This window comes from Heloderma suspectum, chromosome 9 (assembly GCF_057233095.1).
Source record: "Heloderma suspectum isolate Gila_16-S chromosome 9, 16-S_ref, whole genome shotgun sequence".
In the NCBI taxonomy this organism is placed as follows: Eukaryota; Metazoa; Chordata; class Lepidosauria; order Squamata; family Helodermatidae; genus Heloderma; species Heloderma suspectum.
Genome location: NC_139466.1, coordinates 16276538 through 16299234, shown reverse-complemented (window position 1 = coordinate 16299234; position 22697 = coordinate 16276538). Strand labels below are relative to the sequence as shown.

The window sequence follows — 22697 nt, the reverse complement described above, 5'->3', positions numbered from 1 at the left end:
TAAGCCTCCATGCCACACGGCAGGATTACGTGGCTTGCTCAGTTCCAAGTAGTTTTGGGGGGAAAGGAGGGATAAAGAGTCATGTGTCTCGACCCCCTGCAGTGTTGCTCATTTTATCTTTTCCCACACTGGAGGGAATCATACCATTGTAGCCTCATGCTGCATCTGAAGGCTGGATGACATCTCTCAAAATGGCAGCTGTGTTGTTGTGTGCTGCTGCGGTAGCTGCTAGTGCAAAAGCCAGAAGTGGGCACCTACGTGGGTTGTGTGAAGGAGAAGGGAAACCCAGCACTACTAAAATTGTAAAAATGAAAGGAGCGGTGTGCAAAGCGGTTTAATTCTGATTGCAACTTATTTCTCTGCTGTCTTTCAGCTTCTGTAGACTTCACTGGTGCAGCTCAGTTCTTGGCTTCCCCAGTGGGCCATTGCTTATAGATACGTTGCCTGCAATGGATTTTGGACACCCTGTGGCTGACTGTGCCCCAGCAGTACTCCACAACATCTTTCCCTGCTATGTTTCTGTATCAGATCCTGTCTGCCTCCAATCCATCTGAACACCCATTGGTTTTGTAACCGCTTGTTGCCCAAGAGAATCTGGGTCCGACATGTGTCACCTGTATAGCCCTTGCCCAAAGCAAAGACTCTGACCAGCATGTCAACCATGTTGAGAAAGTGAACTCTTCGTTTAAGAGGGACAGTTTCCGGGATCATGTAGGTCTGATTTCAGCTAGCCAATAGAGTTAGGAGAAGGCCTGAGAAAACTCACTGGAAAAGACCCTGATGCTGGGAAAGATTGAAGGCAAAAGGAGAAGGGGATGGCAGAGGATGAGATGGCTAGATAGCATCACCGAGGCAATGAATATGGACTTGAGCACGCTCCGGGAGAGAGCGGAGGACAGGAAGGCCTGGCGTGCTATGGCCCATGGGGTCACGAAGAGTCGGACACGTCTGAACGACTTAACAACAACAAATGGTCAGGGCAGGCTCCAAGTTTGAGGGGGTCCTTGGCAAGGGCCCTCTGTGGGCCCACTCCTACATGAGTGGCCCCCAGCCATGGGCTTATCTGTCAGAAGCAGTGGGCGGCTACAAGGTGACATTTTAAATCTCCCGCAATGTCCCAAACATGGTGTCTCTCTGAGCATTGTGGGAAATTTTAAATGGCAGCTTGAAGACCCAGGCACCCGGTACAGGAGCCCAGGGCAGGTGTCAATGCTGGTGGGCCCTGCTGGGACATGAGCAACTGCTTGAGGGTGCATGGTGTATATAAAAAAGTTAAAGGTGTCCCCAACCAGTCGTGTCCGACTCTAGGGTGCGGTGCTCATCCCCGTTTCTAAGCCGAAGAGCCAGCGCTGTCCGAAGACGCTTCCATGGTCATGTGGCCGGCCTGACTGAACACCAAGGTGCACGGAACGCTGTATATACGCTGGGCCTATATATGGTCAACTTGTATGTTCAACACAACTAATTTGTAGAGTGCCTTTAGTGAAGCTGATTGATAGTCTATGAGCCACTGTCATGGTTGTATTTTGAAAATGCTGCATATTACTAATGTGTTTTTAAGAGATTTTTTTCTGGATACAAGAGAACAAGGAACTTAGAAAAGAAAGGCAGCTGAGGTTCTTACAACGCTAAAGACTACCACACCTGTCTAGAGAAAAGTTGCCAGGAATATTAAAAAAACCCGGCTACTTATCCGAGTGTCTGCTTTAGTCAAAATTTCAGAAGCAAGGTTTTTATTTTGTTTTCTTTACAATTTTATTTACAAAATGTATTAAAACTCTTTGTACAAGGCCTCATTCAAATGAGGCTCAGGAATTTATGCCCACACATGCAGTTTACACTTTGACAGCCATGAGTTCGTTTGGCAAGATTTTTTCTTCTTCTGTTCACTGAAGTGCAATTTTAACAACCAATAACAAAATATCCTCAAAAGGTCTTGTTGTTGTTTTAAAGAAAAAGAAAAGAAAAGAAATTAAAAATTCTCCAATGGTTACTGCTGAACTTCCACAGCTTGAAGTTCGTAGCAGGACTGGCTTTTTTTTAAGCAATTGACACTTTTTTTAAATTAACATGCACGTTTTAAAAAATAACAACCTATTTACCAAACCCTTCACTGGTGTGAAGCCTTCATTCTGAAAAATTATTTTCATTTGATAAACATACATTTCTTTTTATACAGCTTCTAAGAAAATGTCTCTTTTTTCCTCTTTTTTAGTTTTTTTTTTTTTACTTAAATACAACATATTTTGCACAGCTTTGCATTTCCTTTTGCTGGAACATTATAGCATTCAGAAATTTAAAATCACAGTTTCAGGAAAAAGAACATTTCTTTTTGCTTAATATCTCTGTAAAAACATGAGCAGCAACTTGTTCTACAGGAGACTTTTCCATATTATTTTTTTATGTTACATTTTGTGGAAATGTACTGTGTGTGTGTGTGTGTGTGTGTATGTATGTATATGTGTGTTTTCTCTCCTCTTTATTCCTATACTATATTCCTTGATTTAATGAACTATCAAATATATCATCAGTGACCTTTATATCTTTTGTTTTAATGAGCTATCAAATATATCGTCAGTGACTTCTTTCAAACATTTTCTTCTTTTTTTTAATTTTAAAGAAAATATATATATATTATTCATTATCTCTCTTTTTATTTATTTTTTAATATCCAGTATGTTATTTATGAAATGAAATCCTGCTGAACTACCAGATTGCACATATTGTCATATTAGAGGTAATTAGTATGTAGATGATTCCTTTATTTTCTATTTTATCTATTTGGTAAAATGACAATGGGAGTCTTTTTGTGAAAGCAAGAAAAAAAGATGCACCAATGGACAATAGGAAGCTACCTTATACTGAATTAGACTATTGGTCCGTCTTCTCTAGTATGTCTGCTCTGGCTGAAAGCAGTGCTCCAAGATTCCAGGTTCAGAAACCTTTCCCAACTCTGTGACCTGAGATCTATTTAATTAAGCGGTGCCAGTGATTGAACTTGGGACTGTTCTATGCTCCAAATATGTGTTCTGCCCCTGAGCTCCTCCTGTTTACATAGATTTGTGGCAGATCCATATTTGGAACACATATCACATCTGAAAAGCTGTAAGGCAGTAATGCAGAGTCTCTAGCTTGTGTGGTGTATTCTGGAATGCCTTATATTCTTTATGGAACTAAGGATGAACTCAAGTACCTTTTTCTTTTTTGAGAAGTAGCCATGAAACTATGATTGACAGCTGCTGAGAATATAATAACTACCAGCAACAGTAACGCTAGAGCGTTTCATTTTGAGCTGGACCAACTGGTCTCATTTGAGGTACCATCCAGTTTACAAAGCGAGGCCGAGCCATGAAGCTTCGTCTGAGCACAGTGCTAGTTTTGTTTTTTTGTTTTTAATTACAGAAAAGAAGAAAAGGCGGTGGGGAGGCGGGAATTCTGAGACTGCATTATAGGGACAAATATATTTGTCGGTTCTCTCGCTTTGGATATTAAATGCTATTTTTTTTTAAAAAAATGCAAGGTTACATCCAGAGATGTCTGGCAGGGAACAAAATTGTGAATACTATGCCCTCCGAGCTCTCAGATGCTATTTGTTATTATCCCTATTATTTTTTTAAAAAAAGAAACCAGTTGTAGATGATAGAGAAAACAGGTGTAATACTGGCCTTCCCTCTGTTCTTCTTCTTGAAGGCTTCCCTTTGTAAGATATGCCATGTCGTTCCCTGATAGATTGATGGACGATCCTCTGTAAAGATGTTGAAAAATCAGTCGACATATCTCCCCCACTTCTTCTTTGTATGTTAACATTCACTTGTTGGAGCTGATATATGCATTTTCTTAAAGTGTGAGGCAGAATCGAGGGTGGTAATGTTAAAAGAGAACCCTTACCACCAGGAAGGAAGAAGCAAAGAAAGTAGGATGATAATAAATCACAGAATTAGGTAAGAGGCTGCTCTAGGAACATAAGTAGTGGTTTTCTGAGGCATAAGATTAAGAACGGTGTAATATTTTAATGAAGGGGGGCACTTGAAAACATTTTGTTTCTTTTCAAAATAATTATGTCCATATACTGTGCAGTGGTATCAAAGAATGGCTTCTGTTTTACTTTTGTTAAAATTATTTTTACAAGAATACTTTTTTTTCTTTCTCTCCCTCTCCGCATATTAGAATATTGTCTTGTGATCAGTCCGTTTTCTTGTCATAGTTGTTTTATTTTCAAGCAAAGCGAGAATATTTTTTTTGATGGTTTGCATTGTTTCTGAGTCTTAAGAATCTCCCATAAGGCACTGAAGGAAAAAAAATTCCTGTGAAAAGTTCATTGCACCATCGTCAATATAATGTGTCAGGCCCAACACCTAGGGAGGGAGTAAAATTGGCTCAGGTGGTCAGGATCGGTGAAGTCACCAGGATCTCGGTTGCTCCTCCCTTTGCATGCCACTGTAAGCACAGGATCTGTAATGAGATAGCAAACATCTCAGATGTGTTCTGTGAGAGCAGGGATAGTCATGAAGGCACAGGGGAGAACCTGGTAGGATGAAGGAAAGAATTGATCTGCAAAGGTTGCTCAGGAGAGCACTTTTCTCAAAGTGCCAAAGTGATTCCTTTACATCCAGCGCCTTTTCAGAATACAATGCCTTCTTCAGGGGCAATTCTTTTCATCAGCCACCTCCAAAGGTGAACTCTTGTGGCTTTCTCCTTAACCGAATCAGTGAAGGAGAAAGCCATAAGACTGTCTGAAACAGTAAAGGAGAAAGTCATAGAGGAGAAAGAGAACAGTTCCCTCCTGCACGTTTCTGCATTGAGTGCTTCTCCCCTTTTTCCTTCTGCTCTGACGTGATTCCACAAAACTACTTACCCTTCCTATTTTTCTTTCTCAAGCATCTCTGCAGTAGCTCTTTGACTGCAAAAGTCCCTGTCACCAACTCACAAATGCAGAAGGATGGCTCAGACTTAACACCAAATCTAATACCAAACTACAGTTTGTTGTTATTTGAGTGAGAAGGCAGGAGCTTTGGGTTCACAAGCTCCCTCTTCCCACACTTCATGTGCAGATTCTTGGCCTTCTCTCCTGGTTTGAGGCAAACCGTGTGAAATCCCACTTTCCCTACCTGCAACTCTGTGGAGTGGTGGAAGCCATGGGACCTGGATTCATAAACTAGTGGGGTGGGTGAGGGAGAAAAACGCTGATGTCAAATTTGTGAGCAGTGCCTCCAGGCAAACAGGACCTCTGTTCCCTGAAAAGGGGTGCTGGTGGTGGGGAAACCAGTCAGCAACTCATAAAACAAGAACTGGGGTTTATTTAATAGGGGACGGGGGAGGAGAGGAAGCATAGCAAACATTCAAATGAGTAAGTGATTTAGAGTATGCCACAACAATAAAATGGAGGGAAGGGAGTCCAATAGTTCTATGATCCACAAAGGTAAGTTATTCTTAAAACTTGTGTCTAAGCTGTGCAGTCCAGGACTCTGAAGTAACTGTAGACCTCAGTTACTAAGTTGGTTGTCAACCATCTACTGGTAACAGCAGGGAAGTCAGATTGCTGCTGCTCTTCTCTTTCCTTGTCTTTTCTCTTGCCTTGTCAACCTCCTCAGGACCTCTCTTTTCCCTCTTCACAGTTTCCTCAGACTCTTTCTTCAGTCTTCTTTTCTCCCCTCACAGTGTCCTCAGAACTTCTCTTCACAATCTCTCTCTCCGTTTCCCCAGTCCCCTCAGAACCTCTCTCCCCTCTCAGAACCAGCCCTTCTACCCTCTCTTCCATTACGTAAAAGGTGCATCTAGAAGATACACCTTTCTTCATTTGTACTCTAGATCAGGTGTAGGGCCTTAGTGTAGGGAGTAGGGGTGCTTTTAAGATTAGATTGTCTCTCCTGTGCCTACTCTAGAGTAAAAATGGGGTAGGGGAGATGTAGCTGCTAGATACACATTTAAAATAATATTTGTTTTGGCCCTCAGGGTCAAAAAGGGTCAAGTTCTCAGCATTCCACCAGAGGGCTGCACTGCACAGGGGTTTCCAAATGGACAAACCATGTTTATACCTGCCCTGCAAATGACGATCGGAAACCAGGGTGGGAGTGCACAAGCTTGAGGCATCTGATTGCTTTTTTATATAATACCATCTAATCTGAATGTTTGAACTTGAAAGCAGGGAGAGATAGACGTTTGTTCAGATATGCACTTTACCTTTGCACGTGCACAGAACAGACAAACGCCACCCATAATCCATTTTCTATGGATTACGGGCAGAGGTCCAGAAATATGAACAATCCATAACCACTACATTATGAATACGGTGGCTTCCCTTGCATGTTGATTGAGGGAGAGGTTGCAAGGTAGGAAGGAAGGGATCTAGCCTTCCTTACAGCTGTCCAGTATCCATTTGCTACCTGTGAGGGGACAAACAGGATCCCCCCCCCCTTTTTTGGCTCCAAACTCTCTGATTCTGCATGAAACAACTTTCCCCTGAACCCATTACTCAATGATGCTTATATGAGAGCTGTGACCTTTCATATCCAGTGGGGACACCAGAGTAAAATATGACTTACTCAGTAGAAAACTACACATGAAGTCTGCTTACTTGACCAAGTAAACAAGAATTCTGCCTTTCCCTTCCCTGGGAGGATATATATATTCTCTTTTCTTGCTTAAATAGATCACATTGTTGCATTGTAGAAAGTTGGCCTATTTCCCCCCTAGACCTTTTTGTTTGGTAGCATGGGAAATACCTCCAAAAATAACTTACCTGAGTTCACCACAGTTCCCTTTAATAAATAAAAGGGGGAAAGAACAGGGGTGTAGTGGTAACTTTTGAAGTGCAGGCGTTCATCATGACAGTCCCAATAGCTGCCCCCAAGGAGAGTCCAAAATGCAGCCAGCTGGGTTGATCCATCTCTGTGTGTATGCGTTTCTGCCTGCGTGTCTGTGTTTTAGGGTGGCTGCTTATGCGTCGCCAAAAAAGCGGACACCAATTGGCACAATGTCTCCATATGTAAAGTTATATGTATAGGTGCAAATGTAGAAAGAAGTGTAATCTAAACAGAAATAGAATGTATCTCACCCTAGTGGAGAAGAGACTGACTTGGTGACTAGTGTGCCTGCTCCTCGATCTGCTGCCCAGCTACTAAGTCTTGATGGATAATCTCGAGGTCGATGCTATTCTCCCTTCTTATGGTTCTTTGACTTTAAACCAGCCTTGGACAGGACACCTCTTCAAACGGAAGACTTTGCCAGTCCTCCAAAACAGAGGGCTGTCCCCTGCAAAGTAGCACACCTGGCCACTCGTGTGTGCGCACGCGTGTCTGTGTATGTCTTTTGTAGCTTTTTTTGTAAAGCTAATGGGTTTTAATTACCCACCCAAGACCAAGCCACCCCATAATGCTTTGCATTACAACAGGGAGAGCTCGCAACAATATACTGTTGCTGGGAAAATCCATTTCTCCCCCAGCTACCATGAGGATTGCAGCTAAACTCAGAGGGAATAGGGGAACCTGAGGGGGTTGGCAGATGATGTCATCATCCCTGCTAATCAAAAAGTCCTGGTGCTTCGACTCTGTGAGCCCTGGCTTCGCTACAACAGTAGAAAAGGTCATAAGAAAGGCAGGAAGGAATTGTCACTGATGTCCATTTCTATGCATAAGGCTGGAGGGTCCAGTTCCTGGGCAAGACCTGTAATGCCCAATATTGAAGTTGTTAAGGCCAGTCCTGCCAAGAGATAAAGTGAGGCGGCTGCCTCAGGGGCCAAATTTTGGGGTCCCATTAAATCAGGGGTGGGGAACCTCTTTCACCCTGAATTTCAGAGAAGTTCTCTGGACAGGGTTGAAGGCAACAACACGGCCAAAACACCCCAAATACCAGCATATTCCAGCTTCAAGCTCCTACTGCCGATAACTAAGTCTTCACAGAGGCATTTCGACCTTTTAGAATGAGGGAAAAACTGCACAAAAGCTGGGAAACCACCCAGTGATCAGGGGTTGGGGAAAGTAGGTGAGGCCAGGGGAAGGGGTGTGGCCATCAGAGGGACTCCAGAGGGCCAGATTTGGCTCCCCAAAGGGCCAGATTTACCCCCCTGAGATTCTCCACCCCTGCATTAAAGAGTAACAAATTCAAGTTAACTATGATTTTTTGAGCAATGAATTTAAAAATCTTGTCATGTGCCCATTTCTATAAAAAGTAATCAACTAGGGAATTTATAAAGTGAGTTCCAGGTGTGTTACAATGATCATGGAAGGTTGCACTGTAAACAACCTTAACTTGAATAGGGTGCTTTGACCCAGCAACTAATGGATTTGGAGTGTCCTTCCATCAGTTATACACTGCTCTCTCTCTCTCTCTCTCTCTCTGTCTGTGTGTGTGTGTGTGTGTGTGTGTGTGTTGTCTGTGATTATTTGGATTATCTGTTTGATGTGGCAGAAAGTCTGGGGTGAAACCTGGAAGCTGTTGGCATTTAAGTTGTTCTGGCATCAAGGGGAAAATGCAGGGACACAACTGGTTTAAGAATTAATCTAATCAATGTTTGTGATTTAAAAATGGCACTGTTAGAACTAGGGATGTCAGAGAAACACACAACGGAATCAAATGAGTTTGGATTTCTATGATGCTGACCCACAAATCCCACAGTGGACCAGCTTTTCCCAAGTCACATGGATTCTGCAGAGTTGTAGACTTCTTTTTCTTTTTTTTTACCTTCCAGAATTTTACACAAATTTAGTCTTTGAAAAATACATAAAATAATTTAAAAAAACCTGGCCAAAAATGCGCATTTCCCCCATAGGTTAAAGTATGAAAATGTGCGGGGGGGAATTTGCAGATTTGTGCAACTGTGAATTTGCGCAGATTCAGGAAATTGGAAAAAAATCTGATTCCATCAATGAGCGGATGACGGAGCTAAAGGCACCTGATGATCCACGAAACAGAGATGGAATGGATTTTACAAAATCTGTACTTCCCTAATTAGAACTGTTGTGGAAAATCAGTTGTGTTGTGTTCCACGTCTGACATGTATAATCCTGAGACTCTACTTCCTGTTGGGAAACACAACACCAACACACATCACCACAGGGAACACCAAAAACATAAACCGGTTGATTTGCTTACTAGACCTTTAGCCGTACCACTAGATCTTAACACTTTCTGTTCCATACACGTTGTAGCCTTCTCTGTACGTAGCATAATTCTGGGTATTGGGTGCAGGAGCAGGCTTAAAGTTTTGTGTGTTCTTTGTGAGTTTCATTCGTTTGGTCTCGGCCCGAGACTTGTAACAGAACTCTATCAATGCCACCGTCATGGCAAGGCCAAGACCTCCGACAAGGATATAGAAAACCCCAGCAACATTGCTCAGGCTCAAAGCGCTTGTCTTGTCCTAAGAAAAACGAACCAGTTGGTTAGTTTTGCAATGGAGAGGAAAGAAACAGCAAGGATAATATGTTTTACTGTGCAAGACCAAGAGGTGTCTGCTTTTGAAGACCTAAATGTGTACTGAAATAGCTACTTTGCAGCTTAGAATTCTTTGCACCCAAATCTTTTATGTCAGTTTCAGAGGCACCAGGTAACACACTCTTGCCAGATTAATCTCGCAAATCATGTCCCATGACAGAAAAGGACTTAAGGCAGGAACACCCAGCAAAGAATATTTGATCTCTCCCTACTTGCTGCTAACTAGGCCTGTTAACAAAATGAATGTTCTCTAGCCCAGTGGTATTCATGATGAAGCCAACTACATATAGCTGCATGGTGAATATCACTGCATTAACTTGACCCTTTCTTTGAATTTGTTAAATTTTCCCACTGGAGTGGGGCTAAGCAAAGCAGCATGAATTTATAGAAGACTGCTATCACCTTCACCATTATTATTATTATTATTATTACTATTATTATTATTATGGCCCTTGATATTGTTAATATCACATAATGTAGAGGAAAATAATCTTAGTTTCGCTAATGGTTTTCCTGACATAATATGTAGCAATAACTATGCTTGAAGTTGGTCAGTTACTTTCAGGCTGAGCTAAATAAACCTAGGCTCTCACAGTGAGTTTCCAGAGTTGAACAAACAAACCAACAAAAACCCCAGCTTAAAAATAAATGAATTGATCTATACTGTCTAAGATATCAAGGCAATGGGAGAAGCCTTTCATTTGGGGGAAAAAAACCAAGTAATTTCTCTGTCTGTTTGAGACACCATCATAACCATTTTGCTTCTGGATTGGATTACCTGCTACATGGGTTCTCAATTGTTTGAGTCCTTATGGTTTGAGCTGTGACACAAAGAAAATCAGAAGGCTTGTCAACATGAGAAAGTTGTGCAGGTGTCACTGGACATGAATTAAAACCAACTAAGTCAAACTGGTTCAGGTCCCAATGTGGACAGACCACTTTTGGGCTTCAGATATTGCCCCACCCAGCCAAAGGCTCACATTGCAAAGAAAGACTATGCTCCTGACAACTTTAACATTGCAGGATGAACCTCACTGAAGCAGATGAGTCTCTATGGATGCAAGGATTCCAAAACCTAGATCAGCCAGGAGGAAATGGCAATGATAAGAAACCATTTTTACAAACAAAAAAGTAGTGTCCACACATAGGACTTGCCCCGGTTTCACAACTGATTTAATCTAAAACCAGCACAGCTCTCTTATGTAGGCAAGGCCTGAGTAGTTGATGTCAATCTGGATTCCAGACCCATCTGTGGCAGAAGTTTGAAACGGATTCTTTAAAAAGTTGCAGGTTAAGCCTCAGCTTACCAGAAATCTTTTAAGTCATTGTAAAATGTCTATCAAATTTGGAAAAACAAAAACAAGCAAATCCCCAAATAACCTCCCTCCCCGCAAAAATAGATCAGTTCCAGCCAGGGGAAAACAAAGGCATTTTAGAAGACTAGACTTGACTGTCTCAACCAATTTTGAATTCTTCCTGATTATTATTTTTTGGGTTACAAAGAGGCTGATCCTGCAATGGTGCATTTAAACATCCATCGGCCCAAAGTTCATCTTAACAAGAGGCTATATCCTAGCCCTGCTGGAATCAATATATTTCTATTGATTTCAGTAGGACCAGAAGATGGAGCCTTCTGAAAAGCGTGTAGTAATTCTTATCGTCATTATCACAGTAATTTTTCAAAGGCACAAGCAGAAGATAGGTGTTCATTTCCCATTCATTTGCAATGGGAGCTGGACATCAAGCTGTGCTTTGTGCCTTAGAAAGGCATCCAAAACTGTATTTAATACTGGTCGGGTATTTCATTATTATTATTTTGGAAGTTGCTCCATTATAACATCTCCATGTTTCATCACAGCAGGTAAGCAAGAATGTTTTCTCCCAAATCAAGAAGGAAAAGCGTGTATGGATGGAAACCTCCCTGTGGTCACATTCACATGTGGGATGTCCACTTCCGATGTATGGAAGTTCCACAGGAGAAGTTGCTACAGGGTCGCTTCACACCCACCACCCTGGCAACGCAATTTGTGCGTGTAGCTTGTGACAATAAGCTGAAAGCCATACCATAAAAATAAAATCAAAGTATGCAGTTGCAAAAGTTTCTGGTATGGAATGTAGTAATACAGTAGCAAAATGGTTTGATGAATAATAAAAGAAATTGAATGGCTAAAATTTATGGAATGAACCAGCAATAAAATAGTGTGCTATTAGATAAAAAACAAAAAACAAATAAACCCCTCCAGACTTCCTTGGGAGGGGGAAAAAGGATGTTTCATGCTTATTAATGTGATGTCCTCTCAAAAATATCCATTCTTAATACACATGCTCCTATTGTTTTTTTTAAAACCATTATTATGTATGGAAAGAAATTATGAAATTTTGTAATACAACTTATGTACTTTGCAAACTTTTAGAAAATAAAGGCGATTTGGAGGCTAAAATTATACATTGACTCAAATGGAACTTCTATATATGTATCTATTTTAAAATGGAGAAACCAGTTTGAGATTTTGTTGTTGCTGTAAATTTTGAGAAAAATATCTGAGTAGGTAAAAAAATGTACTTACAACTAATGCCTTTGATACTGCAAAAGAGAAAGGCTGTCACTATTTCTGAGCTTTTAATGGATTTCTCCTTTTAAAAAAAAAAAGAAATAAAATAAAAATAAAATAATCCCTATCTCTTTTTTGTCCTTGAACCTTCAAAATGTAAATAGTTAACTTTGGAAAGTCATTTTGATATAAATAAAACAGTGGGTCAAAAAAAATGTGATTGCTAATCAGTACAAAAAGACCTTCAGCGACTGACCTTACTTCCGGAGTCCTTGGCTCCACATTCACCCTTATCGTACCACCATTTGTTTTTCAGCTTGTCTAAGATGCCTTGTTCACTGAGTTTCAATACTGCAAGGTTTACAGGAGTTCTTCACGTGGGAAATAACATAAATAACATTATATTATGTTATTTTATGTTATTCAAGCTTTAAACTACTTTAAAACTATACAAAGCGATAAAGCAGGGTTCCTGGCCACAAACGTAAAAAAATTATCTCATACTGCAGGCAAACTGGATCAAAACCCCTTAAAAAGTTAAATTCTAGAGCATCACTAGATCACCAGGTCCTGCCCATATCGCTTTGAGTAATCGGCACACACTGTTAAATAAACTCCATGGAAACAAGGTAGCTCAATTCTCCCGGCTATTTTTGTTTGGTTTTGTTAGTAACGTTAGTCAGCTTGCAGTAGCTTTGCAATGGATTTTTTGGGGGGTGGGGGGGGGAGTTTGCACTCAAAGGCTTGCTTATTGAACTAACAGAAAGAATTAATGCCCTTCTGTTCTAATCAGTGCAGATAAATATGGTCCCGCCCCCCGCTGCCCCATCCACACCTACATATCAAGCTTATGATTAAGATCTCATTATCAAGGATATTTGGGTAGATACACTTGCCATAGAGCTAGAATATATAGGTAATTCCTCTGCACAGCAGTGTCAAAACAGATCAAAACACAGTTTTCTACACTGTGGCACGCAGAAATTATCTATAGCCTGTTTGTTCTCTGGTTTGGGAAAAAATGCCAAGTACATAAATAAAACAGCTTTCCTTCTTATGATCGACATAAATAGAAACACACAGTGATCTCCTGTGGTGGGTTGTTTGCTGTTGGAATGGGAAGGATCCAATGGTGTGCTCCCACTAGCACAGTGGAAGTTGCACTTGTGGAAACCAGTGTTTGCACAACATCAACATCCTGGGAAACCCATTGTGCTAGCAAGCATGGCTGAAGTTGTGCAAGCATTGGTTTCTGCTATCACAGTGTCAGTCACACTAGCAGGAGACCACCATTGGCTCCTTCCCCTTGTCATTATTTCCTGTTCCCATTGATGGAAATTAAAATGGCCCTCCCTCTGGAAAAAAATGGCTTCCAACGACGTTGACCATGATGGTCATGTCAGTTGATGGTTTCTCATTCTGGTAATTCTACTTATTCCATTGTCAATGAGGGTCAGTTCCATCAGTTCCAGGACTTGATGGCCATCGCTACATCGTGGGGTAATGAATTCCATAGTTTAAGGACTAGAGTCCACATGCCCAGGACAACGAAGAAGATAAACAGTTTAGAAGGAACCCCGCCACACACACGCACACACACATGCACACACGAGAACCACAGCAATCCTTATTTTACCATATTCCCTTTGAAGTCAATGTGGAAATACTCCCAGACTCTCCGATAGAGGAAAATAGGGACACATTTGTAACACCCCAATTCTAATATGAAAGATCATTGTCCAACTCCTTTCCCAATTCCACATTGCTTAAGGCTCAACTCTGCCAGCTATATAGCTATTTACTCCTCCAGTTTAGTGTTATTGTTTATAATTCTGGGTCATCACAACAAAATGGGAAAGTTAAGCAATAATGAAAGGTGAATGTAATATACGTACATAAAATCAAGTGAAATGATTAATAAATCCAAGACTGCTAAATTCAATCTAAAGATAGCATTCCATAATACCAGCTTCCAATTTTTATAACTAAAACAAGGATAAAACATATAAGAGTAAAATCGAAATTATCAACAAACTTCTCCAGTGCTATGTTTTACATTTGCCTCATAAAATCTGGTATGTAGCTTGGCTAGCATTGTTAAGAAAGTAGCACCTCTTCGAGAGATCCTTGTTTTTAAAAAAACTTCTGACAAACTGATCACTTAGTTCCATTTTTTAACAAGAGAACAAGCTATTTTTCTCTAAAACCTTGCATCAAAGAACTATTAAACAAATAATAGGGGAAGGTTCTTAACCTCAGCTGATCCACAGTGGCAAAGGCATAAATGATAAGGTAATTTAACTAATCTACATCAAGAACTGTAGAGTGCATTAACTAGGGATGTACGAAAGTTCTGCCACGGACCTCGGGGAGGCCGAATGCCAGCGCATTCAGCCCCCTGAAATCAGTGGCGGAACCGCCCCCCGCCCCCGCCCCCCCGGGATGGGACTTACCTGGGGTGGATCTTCCTGGCGGTGGCGGCGGCTCCGCCAGCGGCTCCGGTTGGAGTTCGGCGGCGGCAGCTGCGGCGGCCGGTCTTCTGACCGGCTGCCACCGCCGCCATTTCCAAGTTTAAAAAAAACACAAAAACAAAAAAACGTGATAAGCTACGTAAAGATTTACGTACCCTATCACAGCTAAATTTTAAAAAACACCATGATAGGCTACGTAAATGTTTACGTAGCCTATCACGGCTGATTAAAAAAAAACAAAAAAACCCGTGCGTACGCAAATGGCGGCGCCCATGGGCACTGCCATTTGCGTTCCTTATTTTGGCACGTCTTAGTCTACATAAACATTTACGTAGACTATGGCGAAAATAAGGGGAATGCAAATAGCGTAGCATCTATGCTATTTGCGTTCCCCTTATTTTCGCCGTTGTACGCGCGTTGTTGTTTTTTTAATCAGCTATGATAGGCTACGTAAACATTTACGTAGCCTATCATGGCTGACCGCAGGGACGCAAACGGCGGCAGCTCTGGCTGCCGCCATTTGCGTCCCTGCTAGCCAGCGGCTGGATGTCCGGCTGCTGGCGGAGCCGGCCGGCGGCTCCGCAGAATCCCTGCGGAGCGGAGCCGGCCGGCCAGGATTCGGGGGGGGGAGGGACGGAGCACCTCCCCCCCCGGCCAGAATTTCAGGGGGAGGGATGGAGTGCCTCCCCCCCAGCATCAGCATAATCCGCGAACAGGTAAGTGACTTTCGTACATCCCTAGCATTAACTGAAATGGGTCAAGAGTTAGTTCCTTTCTCAGACTGAACTATTCCATTTTCAATAAATAGTTCTATGGACCTGGATTATATTTAAATATATTATATCATGATGATATATTTCCAGACTTAAGAGATACAAAATCTTCCTGAAAAAAAAATGTATTGTGTGCATAATTTGAACTCTTCTTTACCTAGAACACATTCTCTCTGAAATAAATAAATATCTGAGTAGCTACATTTCTGTAACAAGTACGTAATGTTTTGATACCAACATTTTCCACCTCAATGGACTAAAACCCACTTGTTCCAGGTAACATAATATTACTAAGTGATACTCTGACATCCTCTTGAGTTTTAACCAATAATTAAATATCAGCTTACAGATCTTTACAGTCTAAGCCTAAGATCATCTTTCCAACTATAGGCACTGTGACGGAGTGTAAGACCCCAACCACCCAAATAGTCCTTAAAATTCTGTTCTGAGTCTAACTCATCTGAGACATGAAAACCCCCCAGATCTGTGATCCATACACTATTTGGGGCAGAATGTTTAACTGAGAATAGGAGATACCTGCCTACCAGAATTTAAGAATTCAATTTGTAACCTGTTTGGCTTTATGTTTTGCGGACCTGATACGGGGTTGCCATTATCATGAGACAGCAAACAATATGCCCAAATAATGGTATGTGGGCACCTGCTCTATCACATTTTGTCGTATGTGCCATTTATATTCCTTTCTTCTAAAACTTATCATTTACGTAGTTAATTGTTCAATTGTTGACTTGACAATATACTTTCAGATTGGCTAAAAAGTCTTCCAAGCCCCACTTGAGTGTAAGAGAAAAGGATCATATTGTCTCCACGTAAGTAAGAGAGGGACCTTACTTCATCTGATTAGTGGAGGAAAAATATGGCCATTGTTCATATATTGAACAACGTCATTGATGAAAAAAATTAAAAGGCATTTCCCAAATGTGTGCTAAAGACAAGATTCATCCCTTCACCACTTAAGAGATTTAACTTGTAGGAAGACTGAGGAGGGGAGCTAAATCGTAAAGAAGACAAGTCTAGCAACTCCACTAAGAAGGCATCCCTCAAAGGCTGGGACGGTGATTTACCACGGGTAGGGGCTGGTAAACAGGGGCTGACCCTGGTAAAGCAGGATAACTGGAATGTATGCAGACAGCATTTTAACCCTCATTATTTACTACCTCGGTCAGTGTGGTCTCAGTCTTATCCTACTCTGTACTGAAGCAGTTTCTCAATAACAGTAGATTAATGACTGCCCAACATCCTATAACCTTCTGTAAAAAGGCCAGTCAGTGCAGCATTGACCATCGTTAGTCCTGGTGCTTTGCTTCATTAAAACACACACAACCCTCTCCCCCGCCCCCCGCAATTAGCATTCCATAGCACTTGCTAATCTAATTAGCTATCAATCCAGGGAATCTTTCATTCCTTCTGCTGTAGATAACTGCGGCATTGCAGTGATGTATCCCAGGAGAGACAGCATGTTTGCTATCTCTGCCTTGGCAGAGCAATTATGAAGCCCCCTCAACCAGCTTTGAATTTTATTTTAGAAACCAGGAGTGTCCTTGCTGCTTTGGTGCATCAAGTATGGGTTGCGTTATACAAGCACCACTGTGATTGTGAAGAAAAAATCAGATGCAAACAAGGAAAGAGAAATTATTGGCCCAATTCAGGTATAATGCTTCCCGCTTTGTGAGCAAGCTTGCATGAACCCTGGACTGAAACACTCCCCGTTCCTTCATGGGGAGATCGGATGCATCCACTTCCACTTTCAAACAAACCACACTTCTCCATTACCTCCAGACCTGAGGAACTGTGGCTTGTTTTAATTCTAGTTAGTGAACAAGCCAAGATCTAAAACCGCAGTTTGATCCCTGGCTTGTTCTAACTAGAATTAAAACAAACCAGAGAGCTGTATCCGATACTGCCTGGGCATTAGTGGGACTTCCTGCTAGTGCACTGGGAATCGAGCAGTTCCCAAAGCAATCAGAAAAGAGATGAAACACTTGTTTTCAGAAGGGTGCAGACCAATGGAGCTTGCAGATGGGAGTACTGCTGACCAGCCCGGTTCTGGAAAGATGCATTTCCACTCATTTCCAGGGTTATTTTTAGAAGAGCCACTTCCCTGTTGTACAAGCAGTGGGTCCTGTGAGCACAACAGAACCAGTGGAGGTGGAGCAGCGCTGTTGGATACTACCCAGGGTTCCCTGAGTTCAGACAGGATGGGGAACTCTGTTTTGTTTAAAATCAGGAGCAAAAGCCTACACTTGCCTCTTCTGGTGTTCAAAACTGGACTATACAGGATGGAAAACCATGCTAGCCTGCAGGCTTGTTCACATAGTGCAGGGGTAGGGGACATCCAGATGTTGCTGAACTCCAATTCCCATCACCCTCAGCTGGCATGGGCAACAGGCAAGGGGGATAGTCTAACGTATCTGGAGGGCCACAGGTTCCACAGCCCTGATGTAGTGGGAAACCACTATTTCCCGATATGTCTGAACCAGGCCGATGTTAAAAGTTACATCCTGGGTCTTGGCAGATGAGTTGTTACAACTTTTCTTGGCATGTGCCCTCCCGGTGGCCATTTACACCTTGCCCCAAAAAGAGGACAAAAGAGGAGACAGGTTTGCATCACATTTTCATGTGCCAATTTATATGTACAGGGCACAGTAAAAATAGTTACTATAATATAAATAGAAATACAATAACTTTCACCCAAATGGAATATTGTGACCTGTGTTGTACCAGCTATCCTGCCCAGATGGTAACTACTGATGGGCAACTTGAAGGCTTCTCTCCTGCTTATGGCTCTTTATCTTTACAGCAGACTCAGTCTGGACTGCCCTTCAAATAGAGGACTGTCCTCTCTAAAGACACATGGCCACCCTATATACCCTCGGACTGAACATAAGAATACAACAGCAGCCCTGTTGTATGAGACTGTCTTAAACCTGATTGACTCAGGACCCACACCAAACAGATTCAACGGTGCTAATATGACTCAAGTCTACTTGTGTGAAAGAATGATATATGTATAGTAGAGCTGTGCACAAATGGCCTCTCAAAATTCTCCACCCTATTTGTGGGCAGGGTAAAGAACAGACCACGGAACAACAGACTGGTTTAAGATTGGGAAAGGAGTACGGCAGGGTTGTATACTCTCACCCTACCTATTCAACCTGTACTTAGAACACATCATGCGACATGCTGGGCTTGATGAATCCAAGGCTGGAGTTAAAATCGCTGGGAGAAACATTAACAATCTCAAATATGCAGATGATACCACTTTGATGGCTGAAAGCGAGGAGGAGCTGAGGAACATTATGACGAAGGTGAAAGAAGAAAGTGCAAAAGCTGGGTTGCAGTTAAACCTCAAAAAAACCAAGAGTATGGCAACCAGCTTGATTGAGAACTGGCAAATAGAGGGAGAAAACATGGAGGCAGTGACAGACTTTGTATTTCTAGGCGCAAAGATTACTGCAGACGCTGACTGCAGCCAGGAAATCAGAAGACATATACTTCTTGGGAGGAGAGCAATGACAAATCTTGATAAAATAGTTAAGAGCAGAGACATCACGTTGACAACAATGGTCCGCATAGTTAAAGCAACCCCCGTAGTAACCTATGGCTGCTAGAGCTGGACCATAAGGCTGAGCGAAGGAGGAAAATTCTGAGAGTGCCTTGGACTGCAAGAAGATCAAACCAGTCCATACTCCAGGAAAGAAAGCCAGACTGCTCACTTGAGGGAATGATATTAAAGGCAAAACTGAAGTACTTTGGCCATATAATGAGACAACAGGATACCCTGGAGAAGATGCTGATGCTAGGGAAAGTGGAAGGCAAAAGGAAGAGGGGCCGACCAAGGGCAAGGTGGATGGATGATATTCTGGAGGTGACGGACTCAACCTTGGGGAAGCTGGGGGTGGTGACGGCCGACAGGAAGCTCTGGCGTGGGCTGGTCCATGAAGTCATGAAGAGTCAGAAGCGACTGAATGAATAAACAAGAACTCCTGCAGCAGCAGAGTTAAACAAAATTGTGTACAAAAATGCAAACATTTGAAATACTGCACGACTGAACGAATAAACAACAACAAAATTTGTGGGCAGATAACTTGCATGAACCATTTCACCAAATTTCTTCAGGAGGACGTGAAATTCTTCAACAGTTTCTCACAAGTAGGGCTTACAATTGGTAGGGATTGTCACACGACTTCTTTCTTTCTTCCTACAGGGTTTTGGTTTTTTGCACTTCCACTGGAAGTTGCAACACCATCAGCTGCATTGGCAGCCTAGCCCCAATTCTGTATCCTCCACAATACAACTGAGGAGGCCAGCGTTGTATCTAGCGCCAGGGAAGAGGTGGAACTAGTGCTGTGCCAAAATCTGTCCTCCAATTTCCTGAAAGTTTTCTTCCCCCGTGAAAGAGACTCCCATTTTCTGCCTCATTCTCAGGGCATTTTATAATTTATTCTGAATTTATTTTGGTGGTGCTTTTGAGCATACCTAAGCACTCTGAGGTGACCAAGGATGGTGTGTGTGTGTGTGTGTGTGTGATTTTTCTATTATCTCTCTGCATTGCTCTGCAGCCTCCCAGGCTGCCTGCACTTCTTGACTTGAAAAAGCCCTATGGGAGGAATTGCCTCATGATGTCTTTCCCTGGGCTTCAGTTAAAGTGTGGGAAGCTGAGGAAGCTAAAGGCTGCCAGAGATATGAGTGTACACTGAAAGACAGGATACTCACACATACTTCTCAGCCACCTCATAAGTAAGGAGTAAGGTAAACACAAGAACCCTGAACTAAATGCACGAGAATCTCTTTGACATTTTCTTCTCCTTTGAATTTCCTCTTTGAAAGCAATTTCTTTTCTATCAAATTGAATGAGAATGGTAAAAAAAAATGTAGGATAAATTTTCAGCACAACACTAATATATAGTTTATTGATGGAAAGTGGATGCAGTCAATAAAAGCAAAGATAAGCTTACACACACCCCTTAACTCGAAGTTATAGCTGCTCTGGTTTCCTTAAAGCAGCGGGTGCTGCTCCCAGGGTTGTTTTTCTGAGCAGGTGGCACTCCTTCCCTTTCTCATCTGAGCTTGTGATGTGATTTCGCCCGCCCCCCGAATGCATTCGACAACATGTGCACATTTAAAAAATGCACACAAATGTGCTTTAGTTAATGGGAAAAGAATGCATACATTTGAAAAAAATATGCCCAATTGATGCATGCATTTTGTAAAGTATGCACGAGAAAAGACCACCCCCCTCCCCAGATCTCAATCTGACACACATACACACGAGTCAAAACGAGCTTCGAGGTGGAATTTGGGGAACTGCAACATGCTCACATTTTGCTGATTGACACATCCCTAAATGCAGGGGTTGAAGATGTTTGCCTGGCAGAATGAGATGGCTGGAGGCGGTTCTTGACGCTTCCACGCCTGTCAGTTCACCCATGCAAATATCCTCAGCCAGGTAGTTTTCTCTCATTCTGGCATTTTTCTGGTCTCAGAATCCATCTGAAGGCCAAACAGTTAAAAATGGCCAAGGGAGCATTTGCGGGGTGGTGGATATGAAAAGTGTTAAGCGCATGCTTTGCATGCAAAAGCTCCCAGGTTCAAACCCCTGGCACCCATTGGGGGTGTAGAAAGGGTGCAACATCTATGCCCTGCCTAGAAATTCTACACATACTGTCTCACTGAGAACCCCTATGCTTGCTTTGTGATATGCAGTTCTGCTTTGAGATCTTGTCTAAATGAGGAGAGTTTGGGACAATTATTTCCTTTGTCTACATGAAGGTTGAATTGTCCTGGTGCCAGCTAGTTTGAAAATGGTTCCCATAACTAGTTCATGTATTAACAAAAAAACTGGCTTGGAATGGATTGTAATTTTAAACTCACCTACTGACATTGACATTCAATGCCCATTGACTGTAGGGGACTCATGACCATCAGCCACGGCACTTTCAACTAACGCCAACATAGTAATTTGCACAGATTTTGTTATTTGCAAGTAATTGATGCGGCGGTGGCATTTGCACAATACTAATGATAGGGAATGCCACATGGATGCTAATGGCTTCTAAAGAGGAAATAAAGGACTCTTTAGTGACGGGTTGCACTTCTGGCTAATCCATGTCCCTTTCCATATGCTAATGAGGCACAACATAAATGTTATTCTAGCAAGGCCTTGTTTGGTGGGAAGGCAAAAAGGGGTGATGCAGATAGGTGTCTGCTGAACCAGAGCCAAGAGACCATGCCGTCACCCTTCAAACCAAATGAAAAACACTTTGACAAATGAACACCAACCAATTGCTTAAGGAAGGAAATAGCAAATAATTAAAAAAGACCCAACAATTAACGTGTATCACAGTACACATAATTTCCTTTCTTTGGCACTTAAACAGTACAGAAATACACGGCTGATGGGCGTCATGATGTTCCTTATTGAAACGTGGTTTTCAAATGTTCTGCCTCCAGGGAATGCTTTCCACAAGTCAGCAGGAAACTGCCTCATACCAACTCAGGGTATTTGTCCATCCAGTATGCATTATTCTGATTGCCAGCACCTCAGGAAGAGGTATTTTCCACAATCTCTCCTACCTGATGCTTTTAACTGGAGAATGGAACTGGTAACTTCTGCATGGAATATTTGTGCTTTACCCCAAAGCGAAAGCCCTTTCCTAAGAGAATTTAGGAGCACAGGAAGCTGGCTTACACTGAATCAGACCATGGGGTCTCTATTCAGCTATAGAGACTGCAAAAGGAAGTATGGTGTGAATTGGCATGCCCGCTGATACGCTGCCACTGATGTTTCCAGGTTTGCAGAGTGCCAGTTCACACAATCCATGTTTCCACACAATCTCCAGGTATGGTCAGGAGAGACTGTGTGGTGGCTATTTGCCTGCATAAAACTGACCATGTGTCAGTCCTGACCATCTTCCCACAGCAGAGTCATTGGATGGAGGGACAGTAGCACAGTGGTAGAGCATAGGTTTTGCATGCAGAATGCCCCAGGTATAGCATCTCCAGTGAAAAGGATGAGGTAGCAGGTGACTGGATATATCAGGGGTCTCCAACCTTTTCAGGTTAGTGGGCACTCATCATTTTGGAATGTTGAGAGAATGTCAAGGGTGCTCACACAGAATGGCTGCCATGGGAGAGGTGGCTCCCCATTTATGGAATAATCTCCGTGACAAAGCCCGCCTGGCACCAACATTGTCATCTTTTCAGTGCCGGGTTAAAACTGCCCTCTCAGGCATTTGGCAGTGTATAATGAGTCTCTTGATTGTCTCTGGCTGATTGTTTTGGTTTTAGATATATCTTGTTGTGGTGTGTGTTATTTGTTGTATGATATTACATGAATGATCTTATATTTTATATAATGTATTTTAATGGCTTTTAATTTCTGTGAACCGCCCAGAGAGCTTTCGCTGTGGGGTGGGTGGTATAGAAATGTAATGAATGAATGAATGAAA

At 42.2% G+C, this 22697-nt stretch overlaps 1 protein-coding gene across 1 annotated transcript in view; it reads right to left on the bottom strand.

Moving 5' to 3' along the window:
* Positions 1-2666: 2666 nt before the first annotated feature.
* Positions 2667-22697, bottom strand: part of GRIA3 (glutamate ionotropic receptor AMPA type subunit 3) — a 250980-nt gene continuing 230949 nt past the window's right edge. Inside the window, exons 14-16 of the mRNA XM_084813794.1 lie at positions 12238-12352; positions 9108-9355; positions 2667-4452 (exon numbers count right to left, since the gene is read on the bottom strand). Of these exons, the coding sequence (XP_084669920.1) occupies positions 9110-9355; positions 12238-12352 (361 nt within the window). The 3' untranslated portion in view covers positions 2667-4452; positions 9108-9109. The remainder of the gene's footprint in view (positions 4453-9107; positions 9356-12237; positions 12353-22697) is intronic.